The sequence below is a fragment of the Anolis sagrei genome, chromosome 7 (assembly GCF_037176765.1).
Source record: "Anolis sagrei isolate rAnoSag1 chromosome 7, rAnoSag1.mat, whole genome shotgun sequence".
NCBI classification, from domain to species: domain Eukaryota; kingdom Metazoa; phylum Chordata; class Lepidosauria; order Squamata; family Dactyloidae; genus Anolis; species Anolis sagrei.
The window spans coordinates 24,952,593-24,980,564 of record NC_090027.1 but is presented as its reverse complement, the minus strand read 5'-3'; the positions used below and the strand labels follow the sequence as shown (position 1 = coordinate 24,980,564).

The window sequence follows — 27,972 nt, the reverse complement described above, 5'->3', positions numbered from 1 at the left end:
CTCAAAAGTTGAGCTTTTTTTGAGCCTTTTTCGATAATATGAGTAAGTAGAGTGTCTGTATATATTCCTACAAACTTGATATAATAAATTGTTCAACTGTATGTGTGTATTCATGATATGACGAACGCTCTTGTGAGTCGAAACCGGTTGCAGGTTGGAGTCAACTCATGTGACTACTGGAGTCTACTTATATGTAATAAAGAACAGGACATTTACTCACACGAAGACTTTGTTTTATACTTCAAGAGAAGAATCAGTTGTTTCTACTTAATGTGAATGTGGCAGTCCTGTTTTTTGATATGTGTATTTGTAATATATACATTGAGTTAATTTAGTTATTTTCGCATTACCACTCTCCATGGACAGTTCCTGGGAAAAATTGTGAGCCAAATTGACAAAGAAAAACATGGCTTTGGCTCACAAATGGAACTTTGAAAAAGGAGACGGAGGGCCTGATTCTGGCAGCCTAAGAACAAGCCATTCGAACCAATGCCATCAAAGCCAGAATTGAAAAGTTGACGACAGAGCCCAAGTGTAGACTCTGCAAGGAAGCAGAGAAAACAATAGATCACATCCTCAACTGCTGCAAGAAGATCGTGCAGACAGACTACAAGCAGAGGCATAACACCGTTGTTCAGATGTTTAATTGGAACTTGTGCCACAAATACCATCTGCCTGAGACAAAGAACTGGTGGGATCGCAAGCCGGAAAACGTTACAGAAAATGAACACGTCAAACTCCTCTGGGGCTCCTGAATTCAGACAAACAGAGTTTTGTAGCACAATACTCCTGACTTCACAATCGTGTTAAAAACAAAATATGGATTGTCAATGTTGCAATCCCGGGTGACAGCAGGATTGAAGAGAAACAACTGGAAAAGCTGACATGATATGAGGATTTAAAGATCGAACTGCAAAGGCTCTGGCACAAGCCAGTCAAATAATACTAACAACAACAACAACAACAACAACAACTGCAATAAAACTATGCAACACCATTTTTGTTCCTGGGTTAACAATGTCATTTCCTAATTGGTTCTATAACAACAACAACAACAACAACCACCACCACCACAACAACAACAACAACAACAACTACAACTACTACTTTATTTTTATACCCTGCCAACCATCTCCCCAAAGGGACTCGGGGTGGCTTACAAGAGACAAGCCCAAAAAGTTGCAAATAAAACACAAACAATTAAAAGCATCAGATAAAATATAAAAACAACCACAATTGTAAACAACATCAAAACAATATGGCTGAGAAAAGAAACATGGGAAAGTGTATTAAAATGCACACACTTTGAAAAGGTTTCTGTTCCTGGTTTGAAAGTGTTATTCTTTCCTGTTTAATTGTGTGGCACTTACTTTGAAAGTCATTGTTGTACTGCAGAAACCATGTTTTTGTGGCTGCTGCAAACTATGTTGAATTGGTGGAGACTCAATCGTATCTTCATTGAAAAACTAGAACATAATGTGCTGCAGGATGTTCCTCCCACAAAGACAAAGTTTTTGCAGTGTGATAAATGTTTCTCATGTTTTATGATAGAACCAATGAGAAAATGACAATTATAACCCAGGAACGAAAATTGTGCTAGATAGTGTATTATTGTTGCTGTTGTTGTTCGTGCCCAACTCTCCTCAAGGCAGGTCATAACATTTATAAAAGCACATAATCATCTCAAACATTCTATAAAATACACATTAAAACATATTTCCACAATATATATATATATATATATTATATATATGCTCCTAATGTGCTTGTCTCACCTGTGCTCCACTTCCACGCATGAGGTCCTCCGGAATGGCATAGATTTGGTTCTCCATCTCGACCTTCTTGCTCCCGTTGTCGGCCACCTTGACCCTCAAGACCCGGAAGTTGGTTCCTCCCAGATCCAAGGACAGGAATTCTCCTTCCTCTGCAAAGAGAAGGAGGGGTTATGCCAACCACACAACAACAAGCAAATGAATGCAACAGGTAATACAGCAGAGGAAGTCGAGTGCATCTACAGATGTTTTTGCACTAAAATACGCAGCATTGCTTGCTGGACGACTGGTAGGTTATGAATTCCAACAATTTCTGGAGATCTTCAAAATTCCCACCTTAATTTCCTCTTGGGGCTCATCTATATTGAAGAACTAATGCAGTTTGGCACCACTTTACTTGCCATGCCTCAATACTATGGAATCCTGAGATCTGAAGACCCAACACTCTTTGGCAGAGTAAGGAAAGACCTTATGAAACATGATTCCATAGGATTGGACCAAGGTAATCAAATTGGAGTCAACCTGCAATACTACAGAATACATGCGCTCAACCCTCCTGTTTAAGGAGCTCCGCTGGTTGCTGTTTATTTTCCGGGCCCAATTCAAGGTGCAGGTTTTGACCTACAAAGCCTTGAACGGTTTAGGACCCACCTACCTGTGCGACCACATTTCCATCTATGAACCCACACAATCTCTTCGATTTTCTGGAGAGGCTCTTCTCTTGCTCCCGCCTGCATCGCAAGTGCGACTTACGGAGACGAGAGAGAGGGCCTTCTCTGTGGTGGCCCCCCTGCTCTGGAACTCACACCCCAGAGATATTAGGCAAGCCCCCACACTGGTAATCTTCAGGAGGAATCTGAAAACCTGGTTATTCCAATGTGCCTTCAGTGATTAAATGTAAGATACTCCCGGATCAAACTTTGCACAAAATGTCCTTAGAAGCACTTTATTTTATGGTGCGTGCAATTAAATCTTTCCTCATTCCCGGTTCCTCCTCCTGATAGTTTGCATTGTCCTATCTCCCAGTGTTTTAAAATTTTATCCTTGAATCCGGCCCTGCCCAGGGAAATTTTCTGTGTTTTTAATGCTTGATTATATATTGGTTTTGCATTTTATGTATTTTATTTTCTAGTTTTGTAACGTTTTTGTGTTTTATTGTGTGTACAGTACTGATGGGTGTGGCCTAATGTAAGCCGCACCGAGTCCCCCTGGGGGAGGGTATAAATAAAGATGATGATGATGATTATTATTATTATTATTACATGCAGCCATCCTCTCTTTTGCCACCATTCAATTAAAGCAAATACAGGTTAAAGCTCATTTTTAAAATGCAGTTAAATGGATCGAAGGAACAGGGCGCTTCCACTTTTGGGCAAAAATGAGCATTTTGGTTTTAGCATAGCTAATTTCCAGTCTATTTATTTTACAGTCATTGGCAAAGCAATGAATTAAGGATTTAAGGCCAACACTAGATAGGGAAAACAGCACCGCATCATCTGCATACATAAGAGTAAGGGAAACACGGGTAGTATGAAGCTTGGCATAAATCATACAGGAATATGTTATTCAACAAGTAACGGCCAATGTGCTGCCCTTCTTGGCCCCACGTGCCATGCTGCCGTATCTCAAGAGCGTAGGTAAATCTAACTCAATTTCTGCCCAGCCCGTTTTACCTGTCCCATCGGGGGTGGACCTCACGAAAGTGGGTAGCATCTTCACGGAGGCAGTGGGGTTGCTGTCGGCACCCAGGCCCTTTTCCATCTCCTTCCGGAACCGGTCTGAAATGTCCTGCAGCGTCTCATCTGAAAGCCGCATATGGTAGAGGTATGTGTCCACCTGCGGAGAAGAGGAGCAGAAAGGACCATTTGGGAAAGGTACAAGCAAGCACTCTGCTGCTCTGGCTTCCAGGCTCACCAGAGGGCAAGCCCACATGGAGAGGCCCAAGGGTTCTTTAGCTCAGCCTCTTAAGATGCAGGAATTCATGGATTAATGGGACCACAAAGGCCATCTAAGCAGCCTCCTTATGATGCTTGCCAGAAGGGGCCTCAAAGGACACTTAGTTCAGTAAAATGAAAGGCTGAGAGTATTAATAACGCCTCAAGGGCTACCTAGTCCATCCCCTTATGATGCAGGAATTCCTGTATTAATGGGGCCACAAATGCCATCTAGGCAACCTCCTTACAATGAGGAACTACTATATTAATGGACCCAAAAAAAATCTACTACAATCCATTACAACTTCCAGAGAACACTGCAACCCAAACCAATGACCGATCAAGAACAAACTTGGCACACAGAGCCCCCGTGACCCACTACCTTCACTCACTTCCTGAGACCACTGCCACTCACACCAATGACTGATCCAGACCTAATTTGGCACACAAAGCCCCCATGACCCACTCTACATTCTGGTGTGGTTTGGAGGAGGATTGACCATGGATGATGGGACTTACAATCCCTTCACTAACTTCCTGAGAGCACTACGGCCAACACTAAGATCAAACTTGGTACACAGAGCCCCCATGACCCACTCTATATTCTGGTGTGGTTTGGAGGAGGATTGACCATGGACGATTGGACTTACAATCCCTTCACTAACTTCCTGAGAGCACTACGGCCAACACTAAGATCAAACTTGGCACACATAGCATCTGTGACCTACTCTACGTCCTCTTGTGCCTCTTTTGCAACTGTGTCAAAATCAGAAATCAGAAAGAAGATGTGCAAACGTTGCTGTTTCCTAGAAATGCTCCTCCCTTTCTGTCCAGTTTTGCAAGAATGCGGAACCGAGCCTTGCTTTTAAAGGGCAGCCAGCCCTGTCTCCATGTGAGGAAATTTCTGCTCTTCTTCTTCGAGGATAAGGCAATAAAGCCCAGCATCTCCTTGTGAGGTCTTCCAAATCAGTACTGGAAGGCACACAAATGCCTTTCCTCGAGAGACTTTGCTGGCCTTGCAGCTATAAGAAATCACAAGAGGCAATGTTTCCTTTTTGCTGCTTCCTTTTTCAAAAAGGTCTCAGGTTTCTGGAGCAAATGCAATGTGAGTCAGTAAGCAGCAGAAGGAAACGTTAATGCAAAAGGAAGGGAGGCCTATTGCAAAACCAAACCTCCCTCACATCCTTTCTCGATACAGTCTGAGAGCTAAGGCCCCAACATGCAAAGCAGTTTGGAACCGCATTAGATGGTCAGCATAGACCAGGCCTGGGCTAACTTCAGCCCTCTCTCCAAGTGTTTTGGACTTTAGCTTCCATAACTCCTAACAGCCATTTCCCATGTGAAATTTTTGTGTCTGTTTCTGGCATCCAATGGCCCTAAAGTGACCCTTGAGGCTGAGAAAGTGTAACTCAGGACAGGCTGAGAAAGCAGAGAATCTGGGGAACAAATCATGCTCATATGTATTTTGGTAACACATTGACTGCAGTGGTCTCATCCCGCATTCAGTTCATAGAATCATAGAATTGGGAGAGACCTCATGGGCCATCCAGTCCAACCCCCTGCCTAGAAGCAAGAATATTGCATTCAAAGCACCCCTGACAGATGGTCATCCAGCCTCAGGATGAAGAGGAAGCATTGGGGAGAATCACCCGCTGGGTGTGTTTGCTTAACCAATTACAGATCCACTTCACAGCTGCCTTGCCTCACCCACATTTGACTAGTTTCCTTGTCAAGGACCTTGTCGAAGGCCTTACTGAAATCCAGATATGCTACATCCATGGCATTCCCTGCATCTACTCAGCTTGTAACTGTATCGAAAAAAGAGATCAGAAACCCTAAGACTTGTCAGGGTTTCATGGGCAGGAATCATTCTGAAGCTGTTTGCCAAACAGAGGTTCGGATCCATTCATGGTGGAATGCTCAAACCACGTTGGCTTCCCTAACTCAAGCCATCTGGAAGAAGAAAGGCCAGAGTGGCATTTTATTGCTAAAAACCCCACACCAGTCCCACAGTTCCCATTGTCCCAATTCGGTGAACCTGAACGTTAAACTTTGATTGTGATGTTCTCTTGCCAGTGTCCCCAGAATACTAGAAATCCTGGTAAATGCCATTGGTGAGCAAGGTAACATTTCAGCTCCATTAATCCTGGGCACAAAAGGCAATTTAATCACATGCAGCTCCTTTTACCAGAATTCAGCTTTTTGGGACTTGTCCGATCAAGCCTCAAATGACTCAGTTTCTAGTTAAACTGGTTTCTCCTCCCCTCCAATGTATCACTTGCCTTTTGATTTTACCAGATTGGGAATATATTTGTTTTCAATGCATTTGGAATATTGCTTTCCATTTCTGCATTGGAAAATTGAAGAAGGTTGAAAGGGGGGCAAGAAGCGATGCATCCACATAGGAGAATTAAAGCAGTTTGGAACCACTTTGCCATGGCTCAATGCACGGGATCTTGGGAGTTGCAGTTTTGCAAAACCAAACTACAACTCCTGAGATCCCACAGCATTTAAATCGGTGTCAATCTGCATTAATTCTACAGTGTGGACCAGGGGTATTCAAACTTTTTAAACAGAGGGCCATGTCACAGTCCCTCAAACTGTTAGGAGGGCCAGATTATAATTTGAAGAAAAAAAAAAGAATGAATTCCTATGCACACTGCACATATCTTATTTGTAGTGCAAAAACACTTTAAAATGAAAAATGATTTTAACAAATATAAGCTTATTAGTATTTCAGTGGGAAGTGTGGGCCTGCTTTTGGCTGATGAGATAGGATTGTTGTTGTTGTTGTTGTTGTTGTTGTTGTGTGCTTTCAAGTCGTTTCAGTCTTAATTGACCCTGAGCAAGGGCCAGGTAAATGGCCTTGGAGGATTGTTGTTGTTGTTGTGTGCTTTCAAGTCATTTCAGACTTAGATTGACCCTGAGTGAGGGCCGAATAAATGATCTTGTAGGGCCGTATCTGGCCCCCGGGCCAGGACCTCTGGTGAAGACACACCCCAGAGAAGATGAAAGGTACGGAGGACTATTAGGCAGCAATGACCAACAAATTACACTGAATTAAATAAGAGACAATTTCCAAATACTGCCTTTAGACCACAAGCACCAAATGCAATAGTACCGCATGATTTGGTATTATTGCTGAGCACGAGCCAGCAGAGTAATGCTGCATCAAAAAAAGCAAAAGCTATTTTTCTTTGCACTATTAGAAGCATCGATCCCAGGTTGAAGGAAAGTCCAAGGACGGTGATATTCTGCGCTGGTCAGGCCTCATCCGGAGCTCTGTGTTAGCTTTTGGGTGCCTCATTTTAAGAGATATACCATATTTACTTGAATCTAATGCTCACCTTTTGGGGCTAAATTACCTTCCCAAAATGAGGGTGCTCAATAGATTCGCATCATACAGTCCTCTTAGTGCTGAGCCAAAGCCAAATGGGAAACTGCTTCAGGAGCTCCTATTTGGGGGACATCATCTCTTGTTAAATTGCAATTGACTCAATGCTATGGGATCCTGGGATTTGTAGTTTGGTGAGGCGGCTGCTCTCTTTGGCAGAGGAAATAGAACATCAGAAAGCCTTTTAAAAAGGATGGTCTCCAGCAGGAATTTGGGTCAGTTCCAATCCACTTTCTCAGAACTTTGCACAATGCACCTCGCTTCCTCTGTTTCTGCTACAGAACATAAACACATCTGGTTTATGTAAGGCCTCGGTTGTTTCACTTTGTTGCTGTTCACAGTTTGAAACTGTTTCACGCTTGCCATTTGTTTTGAACTTCATGCTGCGTTGCATATGCATACTGCTGTTTAACATTGTTTTGAGTGACTTCTATTGATTTGAATTGTATCCTGCGTCCAATTGAATCTTGCAATACGAATCTGTCACGAGGAGAAGCCTCCTTCAGGACGATGCCAACTTTTGGGAGGGATGCAAAGTATATGAAGAAAATATTGCAAAAAAGGAAATGAATGTATTGCAAGTATCGAAAACTCCTGACGCAAAAAGAATCTTGTTTTGCAAAATTCACATGGGACTGTGCAGAAATACAGCATTTTCTTGGATAGGAAGTGACCCTACATGGTGTCACTAGATTGCAGTTGCTAGATGAGATGGCCCTCATTATCTGTTGGTGGGTGAAGTGGCCCTCATTGGCTGTTGCTGGGTGAAGTGGTCCTCCATGATGTCATTAGATTGCTGTTGCTAGATGAACTGGCCCTCTATGATGGCAGTGAAGTGGCTGTTGTTAGGTGATGGATTTTAAATCTATATCGATATCTAATATTAATGTACATAATCTGTATAAATAAAAATGTAATGTTCGTTTGTGGGATTAACATAACTCAAAAACCACTGGAAGAATTGCTGCCAAATTTGGCCACAAGACACCTACTAACAAGGAATGACCACGACTCAAAAAAATGATTTTTGTAATTTGGGAGTTGTAGGTACTGGGATTTATAGTTAACCTACAATCAAAGAGCATTCTGAATTCCACCAGTGATGGAATTGAACCATGGACTCCCATGACCAACAGAAAACACGAGAAGGGTTTGGTGGGCATTGACCTTGAGTTTGGGAGTTGTAGTTCATCTACATCCAGAGAGCACTGTGGACTCAAACAATGATCGATCTGGACCAAACTTGGCACGAATATTCCATATGCCCAAATATGAACACAGATGGAGTTTGAGGGAAATAGACCTTGGCACTTGTAGTTACTGGGATTTCTAGTTCACCGTCAATCAAAGAGCATTCTGAACCCCACAAATGACAGAATTGGAGCAAACTTCCCACACAGAACCACAGAAAATATTTAAGGCCATGCAGTCCAACTCACTTCACCAGGGCAAGAAAGCCCTCCTGAGAAAGAGCCATCCAGCCATAGATATTGATAGATATATATGATTTGCACACACACAAATATAGTATCCTAGATTTGAAAGAGAACCCTGAAGAAGGACAATGATATGTTGCATGTTCCAGAGTAGGCAAACCAAACAATCTCCACATCAACGCTGACAAAGAAACAGCAAGAAATACTGTTTACTCACAAGCATAAAGAAATTACATATATTGGAAACCAAAACTTTCTCATTACTTTATTTTCCAGATCATCACACTGGGCCAGAGCAATGCATGGCAGGGGACGGCTAGTAATCCATATACACAAAAATGTAATGTTCATTTGTGGGATTAACAGAACTCAAAAACCACTAGACGAACTGACACCAAATTTGGACACACGACATCTATCAGGCTAACAAGTAACCATCACTCATAAAAACACTGAAAAACACTGCAGAAGATACATAAAAAGCCAAAAAGAAAATACATTACAATGCATATGCAAAACCACACACACATATATATATATACACAAACACACATATATAGACATACACACAAATACAGAATCATAGAATCATAGAGTTGGATGAGACCTCATGGGCCATCCAGTCCAACCCCCTGCCTGAAAGCAGGAATATTGCATTCAAAGCACCCCTGACAGATGGCCATCCAGCCTCTGTTTAAAAGCATCCAAAGAAGGAGCCTCCACCAGAGATCACTATGCACTCAAAGAATGATGGATCTGGAACAAACTCTACACGAATACTCAATATGCCCAATGGTGAACATTGGTGGAGTTTGGGGAAATTGAATCCTGACATTTGGGAGTTGTAGTTGCTGGGATTTATAGTTCACCTACAATCACAGAGCATTCTGAACCCCACCAATGATAGAATTGGGCCAAACCTTCCACACAGAACCCCCATGTGGGCCATAGCAATGCGTGGCAGGGGACGGCTAGTAGTAGTAGTAATAATAATAATAATAATAATAATAATAATAATAAGTCAGGGCTGTGTGGGGGAAAGCCTTTGCTTTCCTGTGGTTTTGCATTTGCCTGTTGCAGGACACAAGGAAGGAAGGAGAGGAAGAAAGGGGCATCTTTAAGGAGGGGTTTGTTTGGGTAGATGCGCGCTGCTGTGGGCCACAGCTCCACGACGCCTTTGGAGGGATATTGGCGCATAAGATCGTGATGCCCACAAACAGGTTTTCTGCCCCTTTTGGGTTTGGAGAAATGGGGCTTGGCTTTGGTTCCTCCTTGGGCACCTATTCTTTTTGTCTCCTCCCTTTCAAACCACAATCTCGTGACCTTCCTCTGCCACTTCTCCTCCTTAGAAACAACCCTTCAACCCTGTTTTTCTTTGGCAATCATGAACAGGGGAAAAGATCTCTAGTCTTTGCTCAGGAGCCCATTCCTCCTTCCGTCAGGGTTGTGGCCCAAACTCACTGCACTGTATAGCCCTCCTTAATGTCCACCAGGAGGAAATCTGCACTGTGCACTTAATGCAGTTTGGCACCCTAGGAGTCGGGGTTTTGCAAGGTTGGTCTTCAGCTTTCTCTGCTGAAAAAGGTTGGGGTCTTGCCAGACTTTGAATCATAGAATCATAGAATTGGAAGAGACCTCATGGGCCATCCAGTCCAACCTCCTGCCAAGAAGCAGGAAAATTGCATTCAAAGCACCCCCAACACATGGCCATCCAGCCTCTGTTTAAAAGCTTCCAAAGAAGGAGCCTCCACCACACTCTGGGGCAGAGAGTTCCACTGCTGAACGGCTCTCACAGTCAGGAAGTTCTTCCTCATGTTAAGATGGAATCTCCTTTCTTGTAGTTTGAAGCCATTGTTTCGTGTCCTAGTCTCCAGGAAAGCAGAAAACAAGCTCCCTCCCTCCTCTCTGTGGCTTCCTCTCACATATTTATACATGTTTTGTGTTTGTGTATATGTGTGTGTGTGAGATCTTCTATATGTATATACACACACATATACACAAACAGAAAACACATATACACAGGCTGGATCAAAGCAACATGTGGCAGGGGATGACTAGTATATATTATCCTGGTGTATTTAAATGATAAAAGAACCTAGGTTTTTAATTGCGTCACGGTGTCATTGTTTTACTGTTTTATTGTTTTGCTTGATGTTTTATTATTTGCTTATGAGTTTTACTGTGTATTGTATGTTGTTGTTGTCAGCGGCCTCGGCCTTTGTAAGCCGCATCAAGTCCTTCGGGAAAGTTAATAATAATAAATAATAATAAAACAGCTTTACATTTTGCTGTAAGAATTTGCTGTTTATACCACTTAAGGAAAATAATTTTTGGTTTAGAGAATTGTATGTTGTATAATGTGTACTAGATGCCTATATATTGAATGTTGTAGCTATTAAGCAAAGACATAATATACATTATTGCAATTATATAATTGTTTTACTTTTGGTCTTAGGGACCTTTTGCCTTTTGCATTTCAGGGATGTCAGAGTTTTATGTTATTTAGATCATTTCTTAAGTGGTTGCAGGAATCATGTCCAGTCATTGTGTGGCCAGCAACAGTCAAGCCATCTGTGAGAGCTTAGCTACTACAAATTGAGAGACTGAGAATGTAGAGAGTAGAGTAGAGAAGAGTAGAGTATGAGCAGAGAATGCTGATGGTGATGATGAGACTGTGAAGAAAGCAAGAGCAAGGAAGAGAAATAGATTCCTGTAAAAGCTCAAGGAATGTCTGCTGGAATATTGGGATCAATGGATTGAAACTGTTATTTATGACTATTGCATAAACATTTACTTTATTGGAAGAAAGTTTGTCTTCTCGTGGACTGTATTATTTTTCTCAACGGGGCGCAGCTTCCGAGAAGGTGGTTTGAATGTTTGAAAACAACCCCAACTATAAAGCAGCAACACCATAGCTGCGACAAGGGAACCCTTGCTCTCTATTTTTTGTTGTATTTAAATGATAAACATATAATAATGGCATATAAAAGGTTGTTTTCTATGCAGAAAAATTGGGGGTCCGTTCTGCATAACATTTGCCTGCAATTACTTCACGTTAAACACAAAAACACAGGATTTCCTGCATGGGGAGAACGTTTCCTTTTTTTGCCCTTTTACACTTTTCAGGGTTGTACAAATTTGTACTTTTCCAGCAATTTTTATTTGCTCTTTTTTCCAACCTAAAGACTAAACTGGATTATGATGGGCTTCTATGCAGCAAATGCAGAAAGAAGAAAAAAGTGCCATGCTGCTGCTCTATTTGCCATTAAGATTCTGCTGGGAAAGAAATTAGTAGAATGAAAAGCAGTGTTTCCATTTTGCCCAAAGAGGCACAGAGAGGAAGGGAGGAGGGCGCAAAAACAGAAAGAGAAAGCTGAATGTCTGGAACAGATGGAAACAAGAACTATTATATTTTGAAAGCTGCTGAAAAGTTAACTTTGCACAATGAGATCTTCATTGGAAAGCTATTGCAAAATGTGCTGCTGCTGCTCCCTCGCTCCGAAAGATCAACTATCTCTCTGTTGTTATGATAGAAAAAATAATCATATGACATAGAGTTAAAGGAGTTCACACACTATGCTATAAAACTCCTTGGAACATATATTCAGATAGAATCCTAGACTCAGAAGGGATCTCTAAAGGCCATCCAGTCTAACCCTTTTTTTGGCCCTGCAGGAAAAGCACAATCAAAACCCTCCCAACAGATGGCCATACAGCTTCTGTTTCAAACTCTAAAGAGAAGCAGAGTACACTGGACTGGCTTGTCTTTTAAAATTCTAAAGGTGAATCTACACTGATGGATAATGCATTGTGTGGTCAGTGTAGCGCAGTGGTTCTCAACCTGTGTGTTCCCAGATGTTCTGGCCTTCAACTCCCAGAAATTCTAACAACTGGTAAACTGGCTGGGATTTCTGGGAGTTGTAGGCCAAAACACCTGGGGACCCACAGGTTGAGAACCACTGATGTAGAGCCATATAATGCAGTTCAATGTAGTTCAAACTGCATTATATGGCAGTACAGCTCTAGCCTGGGGCCAAATGCAGACCCGCATTCCTCCAGGCTTCGTGTTATCATCTTTTCTGACCAGAAAAACAAATTGGGAATGCCTTGTGTTGATGCAAATATTTGGGGAATTTCTGTTTTGGTGACTAACGCTGGATCTACATTGCAGCACGGTGCAGTTGGAGCTCCATTATATGATCAGGATAGAATCATATAAACCAGTTTGAACTATGTTATACAGCAGTCTAGATCCAACCTTAGGCAGACCTGCATTCCTCTGGATGTTTGTAACTCGACAGCAGCTTATGTGTGTGAGGGGGGGGGGGGGAGAGAAGGAGATTGTAGCATAGATTTGGAAGGGCCCCCCCGAAGGCCATCCAGTCCAGCCCTGTTCTTGACTAGGAGTCATTTGTAAGTCAGATGTTTGTAATTTGGAGACACCCTGTATATATGTGTGTGTATAATAATGAACTTCATTTTAACATGAACATGAGGAAGAACTACCTGACTGTGAGAGCCGTTCAGCAGTGGAACTCTCTGCCCCAGAGTGTGGTGGAGGCTCCTTCTTTGGAAGCTTTTAAACAGAGGCTGGATGGTCATCTTTCAGGGGTGCTTTGAATGCAATATTCCTGCTTCTTGGCAGGGGGTTGGACTGGATGGCCCATGAGGTCTCTTCCAACTCTTTGATTCTATGATTCTATGAAACCCAGTGCTCTCTCTACCCCAGAGGGACTCAGAGTGGCTTCCAAAGGCAAATGAAATGGCAAGCATCTAATGCCAGGTTCAATAACACAATAAGACATTAAAGCAGTTAAAATGAACAGTTAAAAATAAACCAATAAAGCAACCGAGATGAAAACATGTCTTGGATCAACCTCATAAATAGCTGATAAAATCTGGATTAAAATATATATATTATCTATATAAATAAAAATGTAATGTTCGTTTGTGGGATTAACATAACCCAAAAACCACTGGACGATTTAACACCAAATTTGGACACAAGACACCTATCAAGCCAACGGGTGACCATCACTCATAAAACACTGAAAAATACAACAGAAGAGACTTTAAAAGCCCAAAAAATGCATTACAACACATGCACAAAACCACATATTTACACAAACACATGTATATACACATATACACAACAAAAAACCAACATAGCAACACATATGCAAAGCCATGTATATACACAAACACACATATATACACATATACACACACACACGAAACACAAATACACAGACTGGGCCACAGCAACGTGTGGCAGGGGACGGCTAGTATCTATATAAATAAAAATGTAATGTTTGTTTGTGGGAACCACTGGATGAATTGCCGCCAAATTTGGCCACAAAACCAAAAGAGTGACCATCACTCAAAAAACTGATTTTGTAATTTGGGAGTTGTAGTTGCTGGGATTTATATTTAACCTACAACCAAAGAGCATTCTGAACTCCACCAATGATGGAATTGAACAAAACGTGGCACACAGGACTCCCGTGACGAACCAAAAATACTGGAAGGGTTTGGTGGGCATTGATCTTGAGTTTGGGACTTGTAGTTCACTTACACCCAGAGAGCACTGTGGACTCAAACAATGATGGATCTGGACCAAACTTTGCACGAATATTCCATATGCCCAAATATGAACACTGATGGAGTTTGGGGAAAATAGACCTTGATATTTGGGAGTTGTAGTTACTGGGATTTATAGTTCACCTACAATCAAAGAGCATTCTGAACCCCACCAATGACAGAATTGGGGTAAACTTCCTACACAGAATCCCCATGACCAACAGAAAATACTTAAGGCCATCTAGTCCAACTCCCTTCACCAGGGCAAGAAAACATAACCAAAGCCCTCCTGACAAAGAGCCATCCTGCCATAGATATAGATAGATATATGCTTCACGCACACAGAGATATAATATCATAGATTTGAAAGGGACCCCTGAAGAAGGACAATTATATGTTGCATGTTCCAGAGTGGGACATGGGTTGGACAATCTCCACATCAAGACTGACAAAGAAACAAAAAGAAATACTATTGACCCACAAGCATAAAGAAATTACATAAATTAGAAACCAACACTTTCTGATTACTTTATTTCCCAGATTACCAGACAGCAATGTGTGGCAGGGACCACTGAGATATATATATATGAGATAGAGATCTATAGATTTGGAAGGAACTCCCAAAGACCACCCAGTCCATCCTCGTTCTTAAGTTCACTTGCCACCTGAGGTTCTCCTTGAATGCCTTCCACCTAAATCTGCAATAACAACAAAACACCGCGAGAGGGCGCCAAAAGCATCTTTCCCCCCCCCCCCCACCCCCCACCCCCACACACACATTTTCTTTCCAAATTTCACAATTTTTTCACTATTATTATTATAATAACAACAACCATTTCAGCAGGCTCTCCGTGAACCCAAAGCAGCAGCGACAATTGCTCAATGCCATCATGATAGCAATACCCCAGGGTGGAGACCCAAAGAACCTCACAACCTTAAAACCCAAATTTGAATATGGTTTCTAACTGGGAATTTTTGAAATATTTTTAATGACTGCATATATTTGTATATATTACAACGTATGCTGAAGCTTTGGGTCAAGCGCTTTGAGCTTCCTGTGGGAGAGACTGAGCGGGGCATCAATCACAATAATAATAGATACAAAGCAGGGTATTCATCATCATTCGGAGTGTGGTGCCACTTCTACGCAGATGACACCCAACTCCACTACTCTTTTCCACCTGAATCCAAGGAAGCCCCTTGGATACTGGACCAGTGCCTGGCTGCTGTGTCGATCGGGATGACGAACAAACTGAAGATTAATCCTGACAAGACATAGATCCTCCAGGTCAGTCGCTTGCCTGACCGGGGTATTGGGTGGCAACCTGTGCTGGATGGGGGTTGCACTCCCCCTGAAGACACAGGTCCGCAGTTTGGGGGTCCTCCTAGACTCACCGCAGGTGTCGGGCCTTTGCACAATTAAAACTTGTGCGCCAGTTGCGACCATACCTCGTGAAGTCGGACTTGACCACAGTGGTCCATGCCTTAGTTACTTCTAGATTGGATTACTGCAATGCGCTCTACGTGGGGCTACCCTTGAAGACGACCCGGAAACTACAACTTGTTCAACGTTCGGTGGCCAGATTAATAATGGGGGCAAATTATAGGGAGCGATCAACCCCCCTGTTTAAGGAGCTCCATTGGCTGCCGTTTATTTTCCGGGCCCAATTCAAGGTACAGGTTATCACCCGCCTATCTTCGTGACCATATCTCCCTCCATGAACCTGCCCAATCCCTCTGATGATCCTCGGGGGAGGCCCTCCTTTCACCTCTACCATTATCGCAGTCCCGCCTTGTGGGAACAAGGGAGAGAGCCTTTTCCTCAGTGGCTCCCCGTCTATGGAATACCCTGCCTGGTGAGATTAGGTGAGCCCCCACCTTAGAAAGTTTTAAGAGGAATCTCAAAACCTGGCTCTTCCGCTGTGCTTTCGGAGATTAAGTACATAATTCACATTTCACCATTTACCCTCAATTTTGTCCTCACTGCACCCTTTATACGAAGGTCCTTTTGCTTGACTCTATCTCGGAAGAGTTTCTCCCTCACAAATAAGTTGCTCCACTGCTATCTCACCCCTTGTTTTTATCCCAGTATTTTAATTTGTACATGCGGCCCACTCATTGTTTTGTGTCTTGAATTGTTTTATTTTACTGTATATTGGTTGTAATATCCATATAATGTATGTTTTATGCAATTGATTATGTTGTTGGCTATGTCTGGTGTATGAAGTTTAGCCCTGAAATGGTTCAATTCGTTCCTCCAGGACCAGAGACAGAGGGTGGAGTGGTTAGGCCAAAGCTCTGAGAGCTCCTGCCTTTGCTGTGGAGTTCCCCAGGGTGCTATCCTCTCGCCTCTGTTATTTAACATCTACGTCTGGCCACTTGCTGGACTGGTGCGGAGCTTTGGCATAGAGTGCTACCAGTATGCACATGATACCCAGCTACTATTGCGTCTCGAACCTGGGACAACCGCGATTCCTGAGAACTTTAGGCTGTGTTTGGAAACAGTGATGAGTTGGCTGCGAGCGAGGAGACTAAAAGTGAATCCTGCTAAAACTGAGATACTCTGGCCCGGCCAGCCACCAGAATTCATCCAGTCTCTGCCTGATTTCGATGAGGAAGCTCTGGTTCCATCTGCCACTGTTCAAAGCCTTGGGGTTGTGTTGGACTCATCGCTGACGATGGAGGCCCAGATCACTGCCATAAGTAAGCAGGCCAATTTCAACAGAAAGGAGGAAACCATGAAAATGAACAAAATCTGGCTACCAGTATTAAAAAACTCTAAAATTACAACAGAACAACAACAGAGAGGAAACAAACAAGGACATCTCATCACCTCTCAACAAAGTTTGCTCTAGGCATTTTATGCAGAGGCAGCCCTAGGTAATTTTCAATGGTAAGCAAACAGTATTTTGCCCCCTCCCCACAACCAATCACTGATATATATTTTCTGTTTGTCATGGGAGTTCTGTGTGCCATATTTGGTTCAATTCCATCATTGGTGGAGTTCAGAATGCTCTTTGATTTTAGGTGAACTATACATTACAGTAACCACAACTCGCATATGTCAAGGTCTATTTTCCCCCAAGAACGCCTCAAGAGTGCCCCTGGGCAAAATAAACTATACTGCAAATGAGCCACCCCTGATTATATGCAAATCAAGGTGGTCAGTTGAAACATTCACACCTAGCTCCAGCAGATAAGAGCCCTTTGTCTCACCCTGGTCATTCCACAGATATATAAACCCTTTTTCCTAGTTCCAACAGACCTCACTACCTCTGAGGATGCTTGCCATAGATGCAGGCGAAACGTCAGGAGAGAATGCCTCTAGACCATGGCCATATAGCCCAAAAAGAACCCCTACAACAACCCAGTTCCATCATTGTTTGAGTCCACAGTGCTCTCTGGGTGTAGGTGAACTACAAGTCCCAAACTCAAGGTCAATGCCCACCAAACCCTTCCAGTATTTTCTGTTGGTCGTGGGAGTCCTGTGTGCCACATTTGGTTCAATTCCATCATTGGTGGCGTTCCGAATGCTCTTTGATTGTAGGTGAACTATAAATCCCAGCAACTACAACTCCCAAATGACAAAATCATAATATTTTGAGTGATGGTCAGTCCTTGTGTAGTGAGACGTTTTGTTGCCAAATTTGGTGTGATTTCTTTCATTGGTTCTTTTGTTTTTAAGGTACTCATTACGCACAGAGCATTTATATATACATATAAAGAAGATTATCATCATCAACACACTTTAAAAACCGACAGCATGCCAATGCCATTAGGAGGAGGTCGTGGGCCTTCCCAGCTCAAGTTTGGAATCCTTTTGGCAAACGACTCAAGAATAATAGTGGGGGGAGGAGATGGGCGGCAGAGATAAAGCCCGAGGTGGGAGGGGCCAGACACCCCCCCCCCCCCTCCGGATCCTGAAGGAAGATCCGGGTCTCCGGAAAGAAGCAATTAAGAGAAAGAAGGAAAGAAAGAGAGGAGGGAGAGAAAGAAAGGCAAAAGAAAGAAAGGGCAGAAAAACAGGAAGGAAAGGAAGAAAGGGAGTAGGGAGAGAAAGAAAGAAAAGGAGGGGGAAAGTAACAGAAAAGTAAGGAGAAGAAAGCAAGAAAAGAAGGGAGAAAGAAAAAGGCAAGAGAAAGAAAGTTGGGAGAGAAATAAAGAAAAGGGGGAAAGAAAAAGGCAAAAGAAAGAAAAAGAGGGGGAAAGTAACAGAAAAGGAGAAGAAAGCAAGAAAAGAAGAGGAAAAGAAAAAGGCAAAAGGGAAAGAAAGTAGGGAGAGGAAGAAAGAAAAAGAAGGGAAAAGTAAGGAGAAGAAAGCAAGAAAAGAAAAAGAAAGAATAAGGGAAAGAAAGTAGGGAGAGAAAGAAAGAAAAAGAGGGGAAAAGTAAGGAGAAGAAAGGAAGAAAAGAAGGGGGAAAGAAAAAGGCAAAAGAGAAAGAAAGAAAAAGAGGGGAAAGTAACAGAAAAGTAAGAAGGAAGAAAGAAAAGGAGGGGGAAAGAAAAAGGCAAAAGGGAAAGAAAGTAGGGAGAGGAAGAAAGAAAAAGGGAAAAGTAAGGAGAAAAAAGCAAGAAAAGAAAAAGAAAGAATAAGGGAAAGAAAGTAGGGAGAGAAAGAAAGAAAAAGAGGGGAAAAGTAAGGAGAAGAAAGGAAGAAAAGAAGGGGAAAGAAAAAGGGAAAGAAAGTAGGGAGAGAAAGAAAGAAAAGGAAGTGAAAAGTAAGGAGAAGAAAGCAAAAAAGGGGGAAAGAAAAGGGCAAAAGAGAAAGAAAGAAAAAGAGGGGGGAAGAGAGAAAGAAATGGGAAATGAGGAAAGAAAGAAAGAAGTAGAAAGTCAGAAAGTTAAAAAGAGGAAGGAATGAGAGAGAAAGAGAAAGAAAGAGAGGGGTCCCCAAAGGCCATCCAGTCGAACCCCGTTTTTACTGCCAGGCAGGGAAAGCATCCCAACCCCTTTCCCCGACAGATGGCCACGCGGCTTCTGTTCAAGAAGCCTCCAAAAGGCGCCCCCTTCTCCCCCCCCCCCCCCCCCACGTGCTCCCCGCTGTCTTCCTCCCTCTCTCCCTTCCCGGGCCGGGCCCCCCTCTTTGGCTCACCCGCTGGGCTTGGTCATGGCGGAGCTCGGCGAAGAGGCAGGCCAGCAAGTGGGAGGCGATCATGGCGCGGAAGGAAGAGAGAGCCAGGCAGAGAGGACCCGGCGCCGGCTTCCCTCCTTCCTTCCTTCTCCCTCCCTCCCTCCTTCCTTCCCATTGGCCACCGGAGAAGGGTGTGTCCAAGGGGGCGGGGCGGGGCCGGCAGGGTACCTCTGGGCGCGCGCAGAGTGCCTCCCCCAACCCCCCCCTTCCACTCCCGCCAGCGCCCCTCCTCCTCCTAAAGTTTCCCAAACTCCTCAAACTTATGAAAGAAACTTCCGGGATCAGAAGCAGTCCCCGCAAGGAAACCGCGTGAGGCTGAAGTTCTTTTGGGGGAAACCGAAAGTCGTGAATGAAGAGGGCTCTTCTTCCCCCCCCCCCCCCCACACCTCCCCCCGCAGTTGACCCAAGGGCACGGCGAGGACCCCCCCCCCCTTCCTCCTTCTCCTATGGGGATTCGCTTTTGGGGTCTCTTTTCGTTGGGAAGAAAAACAGGAAGGAAGGAAAGGAAAGAAAGGGACAATACTAAAACTAATAACGATAAACTTTATTTCTAGACCGACCTCTCTCTCTCCCCGAAGGGACTCATGAAAGAAAGAAGGAAGGAAGGAGAAAAGGAAGCAGAGAAGAAGAGGGAGAGAAGAAGGGAGGCCAACGTGCAGGAAGGAAGGAAGGAGACAGAAGTCAGAAAGAAGAGGGAGAGAAGGAAGGAGGGGAAGAGGAAGAAAGGAAGGAAGGAGAAAGAAGTCAGAAAGAAGAGGGAGGGAAGAAGGGAGGCCAACGGGAAGGAAGGAAGGAAGGAGAAAGAAGAGGGAGAGAAGAAGGGAGGCCAACGGGAAGGAAGGAAGGAAGGAGAAAGAAGAGGGAGAGAAGAAGGGAGGCCAACGGGAAGGAAGGAAGGAAGGAGAAAGAAGAGGGAGAGAAGAAGGGAGGCCAACGAGAAGGAAAGAGGGGGAAAGGACGGAAGGAGAAAGAAGTCGGAAAGAAGAGGGAGGGAAGAAGGGAGGCCAACGAGCAGGAAGGAGGGAGAGAGGACCGAAAGAAGGAGAATGAAGTCAGAAAGAAGAGGGAGAGAAGGAAGGAGGGGAAGAGGAAGGAAGGAAGGAGAAAGAAGTCAGAAAGAAGAGGGAGAGAAGGAAGGAGGGGAAGAGGAAGGAAGGAAGGAGAAAGAAGTCAGAAAGAAGAGGGAGAGAAGGAAGGAGGGGAAGAGAAAGGAAGGAAGGACAAAGAAGTCAGAAAGAAGAGGAAGAAGGGAGGCCAACGAGCAGGAAGGAGGGAGAGAGGACTGAAGGAAGGAAGGAGAAAGAAGTCAGAAAGAAGAGGGAAAGAAGGAAGGAGAAAGAGTCAGAAAGAAGAGGGAGAGAAGGAAGGAGGGGAAGAGGAAAGAAGGAAGGAAGGAGAAAGAGTCAGAAAGAGGAAGAAGGGAGGCCAACGAGCAGGAAGGAGGGAGAGAGGACTGAAGGAGTCAGGATGAAGAGGGAGGGAAGAAAGCAAAGTCAGGTTGAAGGAAACGGAAGTGGCAAAGGAAGAAGGGAAGAGGAAAGTAGAGGGAAGGAGGACAACTAAAGGGAGAAAGATAATAGGGGAAAAAAGAGGGAGAAAAGGAAGAAGGAAAGGAAGAGTCAGCGCGAGGGGGGAAGCCAATGATGAGGGAAGGAAGGAAAGAAGAGGGAGGGGGAAGGAGGCGAGCAATGGAGAGAAAGAAGGAAAGCAAGGAAGGGAGGGAAAGGATGCGGCCGGTATCGCACGTGGTTAGGTTGAGTTGGGGAGGGGAGGGGAGGGGAGGGGGTCGTCCTGCTCCGGGTTGAAGCGAGGACCCGAAGCCCCGCCCAGGGCCCGCCCCCCTTTGACGTCACAGCCCCCGCCCCTCCGCGGAAAGCGTGCGGTTTTGCACGGCGCGCCTCTGCTCAGCCCCGGAGGAGGGCCGCGTGCCTCTGAGCGCGTGCAGAGCGCCTCCCGGGGTATAAATAAACACCACCACCATCATCATCACCATCCTTTGAGAAACTGAGGTTTGTCTTCCTGGGAAGGGGGTCCTCCAGGACCATCTAGCCCACCCTGCTGCCCGAGCATCCCTTTTCGGGAAGTAAACCCGAACCCGCATTGAGATGGCCGCGCTAGCCATGTGGCGGAAGTGAGTGCCCTTGAAGGGGGCAGCATTCTTATGGGTGACTCTTCCCCCTCTAATTGACTCAGCAATGCAGCTTCGGGATACCATCCACAGCGACTTCAGCCAGAAGGAAACCATTCCTTTCAATGAGGGGCCAAGATGCCCCCTATCGCCTTCCCTCTCCTAACTTCCTTCCTTCGATCCCTCCTTCCTTCCTTTCTTCTTTTCCTCCTTTCTTGTTTCCTTCCTTTCCTCTTTGCTGCCTTCCTTCCTTCTTTTGCTCCTTTCTTATTTGCTTCCTTTCCTCTTTGCTTCCTTCCTTCTTTTCCTCCTTATTTCCTTCCTTTCCTCCTTTCTTATTTGCTTCCTTTCCTCTTTTCTTCCTTCCTTCCTTCTTTTCCTCCTTATTTCCTTCCTTTCCTCTGTCTTCTTTTCCTCCTTTCTTATTTGCTTCCTTTCCTCTTTGCTTCCTTCCTTCTTTTCCTCCTTATTTCCTTCCTTTCCTCTTTCTTCTTTTCCTCCTTTCTTATTTGCTTCCTTTCCTCCTTCCTTCCTTCCTTCCTTCTTTTCCTCCTTATTTCCTTCCTTTCCTCCTTCTTTTCCTCCTTTCTTATTTGCTTCCTTTCCTCTTTGCTTCCTTCCTTCTTTTCCTCCTTATTTCCTTCCTTTCCTCTTTCTTCTTTTCCTCCTTTCTTATTTGCTTCCTTTCCTCCTTCCTTCCTTCTTTTCCTCCTTATTTCCTTCCTTTCCTCCTTCTTTTCCTCCTTTCTTATTTGCTTCCTTTCCTCTTTCCTTCCTTCCTTCTTTTCCTCCTTATTTCCTTCCTTTCCTCTTTCTTCTTTTCCTCCTTTCTTATTTGCTTCCTTTCCTCTTTGCTTCCTTCCTTCCTTTCCTCCTTTCTTATTTGCTTCCTTTCCTCCTTTCTTATTTGCTTCCTTTCCTCTTTGCTTCCTTCCTTCCTTATTTTCCTAGAATCATGGAATCAAAGAGTTGGAAGAGACCTCATGGGGCATCCAGTCCAACCCCCTGCCAAGAAGCAGGAATATTGCATTCAAAACACCCCTGACAGATGGCCATCCAGCCTCTGTTTCAAAGCTTCCAAAGAAGGAGCCTCCACCACACTCCGGGGCAGAGAGTTCCACTGCTGAACGGCTCTCACAGTCAGCAAGTTCTTCCTCATGTTCCTAATCTCCTTTCTTGTAGTTTGAAGCCATTGTTCTGCATCCTAGTCTCCATGGAAGCAGAAAACAAGCTTGCTCCCTCCTCCCTGTGGCTTCCTCTCACATATTTATACATGGCTATCATATCTCAGCCTTCTCTTCTTCAGGCTAAACATGCCCAGCTCCTTAAGCCACTTCTCATAGGGCTTGTTCTCCAGACCCTGGATCATTTTAGTCGCCCTCCTCTGGACACATTCCAGCTTCTCAATATCTCTCTTCAATTGTGGTGCCCAGAATTGGACACAATATTCCAGGTGTGATCTAACCAAAGCGGAATAGAGGGGAGAAGACAGGATGAGGGCCATGGATCGAGAGGGGAGGGGGATATGTCCTAGGGAGAAGGGAGCAGGCTTCCTTTCTGTTTCCCTGGAGACTAGGATGCAATGGAGCAATGGCTTCAAACTATAGGAAAGAAAGGAGATTCCACCTGCACATAAGGAAGAACTTCCTGACAGAGAGAGCAGTTCAGCAGTGGAACTCTCTCTCTCTCTCTCTCTCCCCCCTGGAGGAAGTGTGGTGGAGGCTTGTTCTTTGGAGGCTTTCAACCAGAGGCTGGGTGGCCATCTTTTGGGGGTGCTTTGAATCCAGTATGCTGATGACAACGTCTGTGCGCGTTCAGAAAAAGATCTACAAGCCACTCTAAAAACCTTCGCAGAAGCATACGAGAAGCTCGGCCTGTCATTGAACATTGAGAAAACCAAACTGCTGATCCAGCAGTCACCAGCCAATCCTTTTCCAATGCCAGAGATACAGCTTAATGGTGTAACATTAGAAAATGTTGACCATTTCCACTACCTTGGCAGCCACCTCTCCACAAAAGTCAACATCGAAACCGAAATACAACACCACCTGAGCTCTGCAAGTGCAGCATTTTTCTGAATAAAGCAGAGAGTGTTTGAGGACCGGGACATCCGTAGGGATACCAAGGTGCTTATTTATAAAGCTATTTTCCTCCCAACCCTGCTCTATGCCTGTGAGAACGTGGACTGTTTACAGACGTCACATGCAACTCCTGGAACGATTCCATCAGCGCTGCCTCCGGAAAATCCTCCAAATCTCTTGGAAAGACAGGCAGACAAACGTCAGCATGCTGGAAGAAGCAAAGACCACCAGCACTGAAGTGATAGACCTCTGCCATCAGCTCCATTGGACCGGCCATATTGTCCGGATGCCCAACCACCATCTCCCAAAGCAGTTGCTCTACTCTGAACTTAAGAATGGAAAACGGAATGTTGGTGGACAGGAAAAGAGATTTAAAGATGGGCTCAAAGCCAACCTTAAAAACTCTGGCATAGACAATAAGAACTGGGAAGCTCTGGCCCTTGAGCGCTCCAGCTGGAGATCAGCTGTGACCAGCAGTGCTGCAGAATTTGAAGAGGCACGGATGGAGGGTGAAGGAGAGAAATGTGCCAAGAGGAAGGCGCATCAAGCTAACCCCGTCCGAGACCGCCTTCCACCTGGAAACCAATGCCCTCACTGCGGAAGAAGATGCAGATCAAGAATAGGGCTCCACAGTCACCTACGGACCCACCAGAACACTGATCCCGGAAGGCTATCCTACTCGGCCAATGAGTGATCGCCTAAGTAAGTAAGCTTTGAAGGCAATTCTCCTGCGTCTTGGCAGGATGGGGTTGGATTGGATGGCCAACAAAGTCTTCCAACACAATGATTCTACCATTATTTCCTTCCTTTTTTCCTTCTTCTTTTCCTCCTTTCTTCTTTGCTTCCTCCCTCCCTCCCTTGTGTCTTCTTTGCTTCCTTCCTTTCTCCTTTGCTTCCTTTCTCCTTTCCTTTCTACTTGGCTCCCTTTCTCCTTTTCCTTCCTCCAATCTGGGTCAATCTCTTGGGGAAACAAAGCTATTCCTCCCCCTCTTTCTTGAAAGGAAGGTCTGATCAGGAATCCCTTTGTGAAGCTAATGGCCCACCATCAATGGCCTTTTCTCTCTGGCTGCAAAGGGCAGGAAGTGATTTTCCCAGAGGAAGAAAGGAAGCATGGCTTCTAATGTATCTATCTCTGTTACTGTGGAATGGATGCAGCTCCATCCCACATGCATTACTTCAAGGGACTCCTGGGATTTGTCGTTTTGCAAAGTCTTTTGCCTTCTATGGTGGCATCAATGCTAAAGAATGAGTGCAGTTTGGCCCTGCTTGAACTGCCATGCCACCAATGCGCTGGCGCAGTGGGTTAAACCCCTGTGCCGGCAGGACTGAAGACCGACAGGTCGCAGGTTCAAATCCGGGGAGAGGTGGATGAGCTCACTCTATCAGCTCCAGCTCCTCATACGGGAACGTGAGAGAAGCCTCCCACAAGGATGATAAAAACATCAAATCATCTGGGTGTCCCCTGGGCAACGTCCTTGCAGACAGCCAATTCTCTCACACCAGAAGCGACTTGCAGTTTCTGAAGTCGCTCCTGACACGATAAAAACCCCAAAAAAACAATGTTATTGGGATGATAGGAATTCCTGCCTTCCTTCCTTCCTTCCTTCCTTCCTTCCTTCCTTCCTTCCTATTGATCTATTTATCTATCTATCCCCCCTCTCTATATATGTATATGTGTGAATCTTCCTATTGATCTATCTGTGTATCTGTCTTCCTATGTATGTTTGTATGTATCCATCCATCCATTTTCCTTCCTATCTGTCTATCTATCTATCCATCCATCCATCCATCCATCATTTTCCTTCCTTTCTACCTACCTACCTACTTTTCTATTGATCTGCCTGCCTGCCTGTCCGTCCGTCCATCCATCCATCCATCCATTTTCCTTCCTTCCTATCTATCTATCTATCTATCTATCCATCCATCCATCATTTTCCTTCCTTTCTACCTACCTACCTACTTTTCTATTGATCTGTCTGTCCGTCCGTCCGTCCATCCATCCATCCATTTTCCTTCCTATCTATCTATCGATAGATTGTGCTATCTAGTGATCTGTCTATCTATCTATCTATCTATCTATCTATCTATCTATCTATCTATATTCCTATGTGTGTGTCTGTCTGTCCATCCATTCAGCCATCCATCTATTAGTTTTCCTTCCTATCTACCTACGTTTCTTTCATTCTTTCTATTGATCTGTCTATCGATCACTCCATCTATTGATCTATCTTTCTATCAATAGATTGTGCTATCTAGTGATCTATCTATCTATCTATCTATCTATCTATCTATCTATCTATCTTTTACCCATCCCTGGGAGTGGAAGGAAGGAATGCAGTTTGGCTCTGCTTGAACTGCCATGTCTCAAATGCCATTGGATTATGGGATCTGTAGTTTTGCAATGTCTTTTGCCTTCTCTGCCAAAGAATCCCTGCCAAACTACAACCCATAGCATTGAGCCATTGCAGTTCAAGTGGCACCAAACCACCTTCATTCTATATTGCTGGGTGCTGAAAAAGATGCTAAGTGTTGCTTATAATGCATTGGGGATCATTGGGGGGATTGTGGGGTCTCACTCTCTCAGCCTCAGAAGCCAAGGACTGCTTTTGAGCGAACCTTGCCAGCAAAACCCCACAATGAGTTCATCTGAGGTTGCCATTAGTTGGGGAAACAGCAACAACAGTGATGCTCCCCAAGGGCTTCCATGTTTCCGGCCTTGCAGGGAGAGCACTGCCCAAAACGTCGGATCCCATTGAATGTCATTGCATGTGATGCCGGGTCATCTGCTCTCTTTCTGCACAAACCTTCGGTGAACAGGCAAACAATTTGGGCCAAGCGGAGCAAGGAGTGCTGACCTTCCTTTGCCTTGCAAAGGACTGTTGCAAAACAGTAAGGAGGCAGTAGACTTGCAGTTAAACTGGCACTCATGGAGATAATAATAATAATAATAATAATAATAATAATAATAATAATTTATTTATACCCTGCTACCATCTCCCCAAGGGACTCGGTGTGGCTTACATGAGGCCAAGCCCACAATACATCAATAACAAGAGCAATAACAAAAACAATCAATACAATACAATTAATATAAATCACATAAACAAGAAACAGTAACACACAAGCATTTAAAAACCAATGGCCAGGCCAAATGTAATAGTTTAAAATTTAAAAAATAATAACGCTGGACATGAACAAGGTAGGATATAAATGGTATAGGGTTTTCAAAGAGAGATGAGGGAACGCAGTCTGTCCTAAATCAGTGGTAAAGTGCATTTTGAGGGCATGTTGCTGAGAGTTTTCCTCATTCTGGGAAGGCACACTGGAACAACCACGTTTTCAGGCTCCTCCTAAAGACTGTCAGTGTTGGCTGCCGTTCATTTTCCGGTCCGAATTCAAGATGCATGTTCTTACCTACAAAGCCCTGAACGGTTTGGGACCTGCCTACCTGCGTGACCACATTTCTGTGTACAAACCCACACATTCTCTTTGATCATCTGGAGAGGCTCTGCTCACGCTCTCACCCCCTTTGCAGGCACGATTGGTGGAGACGAGGGAGAGGGCCTTCTCGGTGGTGGCCCCTCGACTCTGGAATTCACTCCCTAAGGACATCAGACATGCCCCAACTCTGGCAGTCTTTAGGAGGAGCCTGAAAACGTGGTTGTTCCAGTGCGCCTTCCCAGAATAAGGAAAACTCTTAGCAATATGTCCTCAAATGCACTTTAATATTGACTTAGGATTGTCTGCGTGCCCTCATCTTCTTTTAAAACCCTATCCTAGTTTACCCTACCTTGTTCATGCCCAGTATTTTAAATTTTAATTTTTACATTTGGCTCATAGGTTTTTAAATGCTGTATGTTTTGATATTGCTATTGTTTATTGCTTATTGTGTATTTTCTGTTTTTGAGTTTATTTTAACTGTTTTGTATTGATTATTGTTATTGCTTTTGTTTATTGATGTGCTCTGGGCTTGGCCTCATGTAAGCCGCACTGAGTCCCTTGGGGAGATGGTAGCGGGGTACAAATAAAGTTATTATTATTATTATTATTATTATTATTATTATTATTATTACACAACCACTCTCAAAAATCTTCCAGCCTCGCTGTGTGTAACCGAATCCCAAGAGCTATTTTCTCCCAGGGCAGAGCGTCCTTGGGGAAGGAACACATTTGTGCCTCTGCTTGCCAAAACCTTCCTTCCCCACTTTCCTGGATCCCATCCCTACATTGCTGTTGCAATTCCTGTGACCTGATCCCGTTTTTTTTTTTGCAGGGGAGGGGGACGGGTTCAAAGGCATTTCTTTTTCCAGGAATCGGGCCCATAACCTCCAGCCATGCTGCCCATTACCTCTTTGGCCTCGAGCCATGAATGCAGATTGGCTCCATGTGAACTGCCATGGCTGAATGCGATGGAATGCTGGAAACTATAGTTTCCAAGGTCTTCTTATAGGGTAAAGAGGGAAAATTACAATTCCCAGAATTCCTTAACATTGAGCTGTGGCAGTAAAGCAGGCCA

The 27,972-nt window shown here is 44.3% G+C and overlaps 1 protein-coding gene across 2 annotated transcripts in view; it reads right to left on the bottom strand.

Moving 5' to 3' along the window:
* Nucleotides 1-27,972, bottom strand: part of LOC132782339 (hexokinase-2) — a 68,124-nt gene that overhangs the window by 29,266 nt on the left and 10,886 nt on the right. Inside the window, exons 1-3 of one of the 2 annotated variants that reach the window (XM_060787038.2) lie at nt 19,209-19,346; nt 3,446-3,608; nt 1,776-1,924 (exon numbers count right to left, since the gene is read on the bottom strand). In XM_060787038.2, the coding sequence (XP_060643021.2) occupies nt 1,776-1,924; nt 3,446-3,608; nt 19,209-19,271 (375 nt within the window). In that variant the 5' untranslated portion in view covers nt 19,272-19,346. Of the gene's footprint in view, nt 1-1,775; nt 1,925-3,445; nt 3,609-19,208; nt 19,347-27,972 lie in introns of those variants that run through there. The other variant, XM_060787037.2, reaches the window with a different exon arrangement.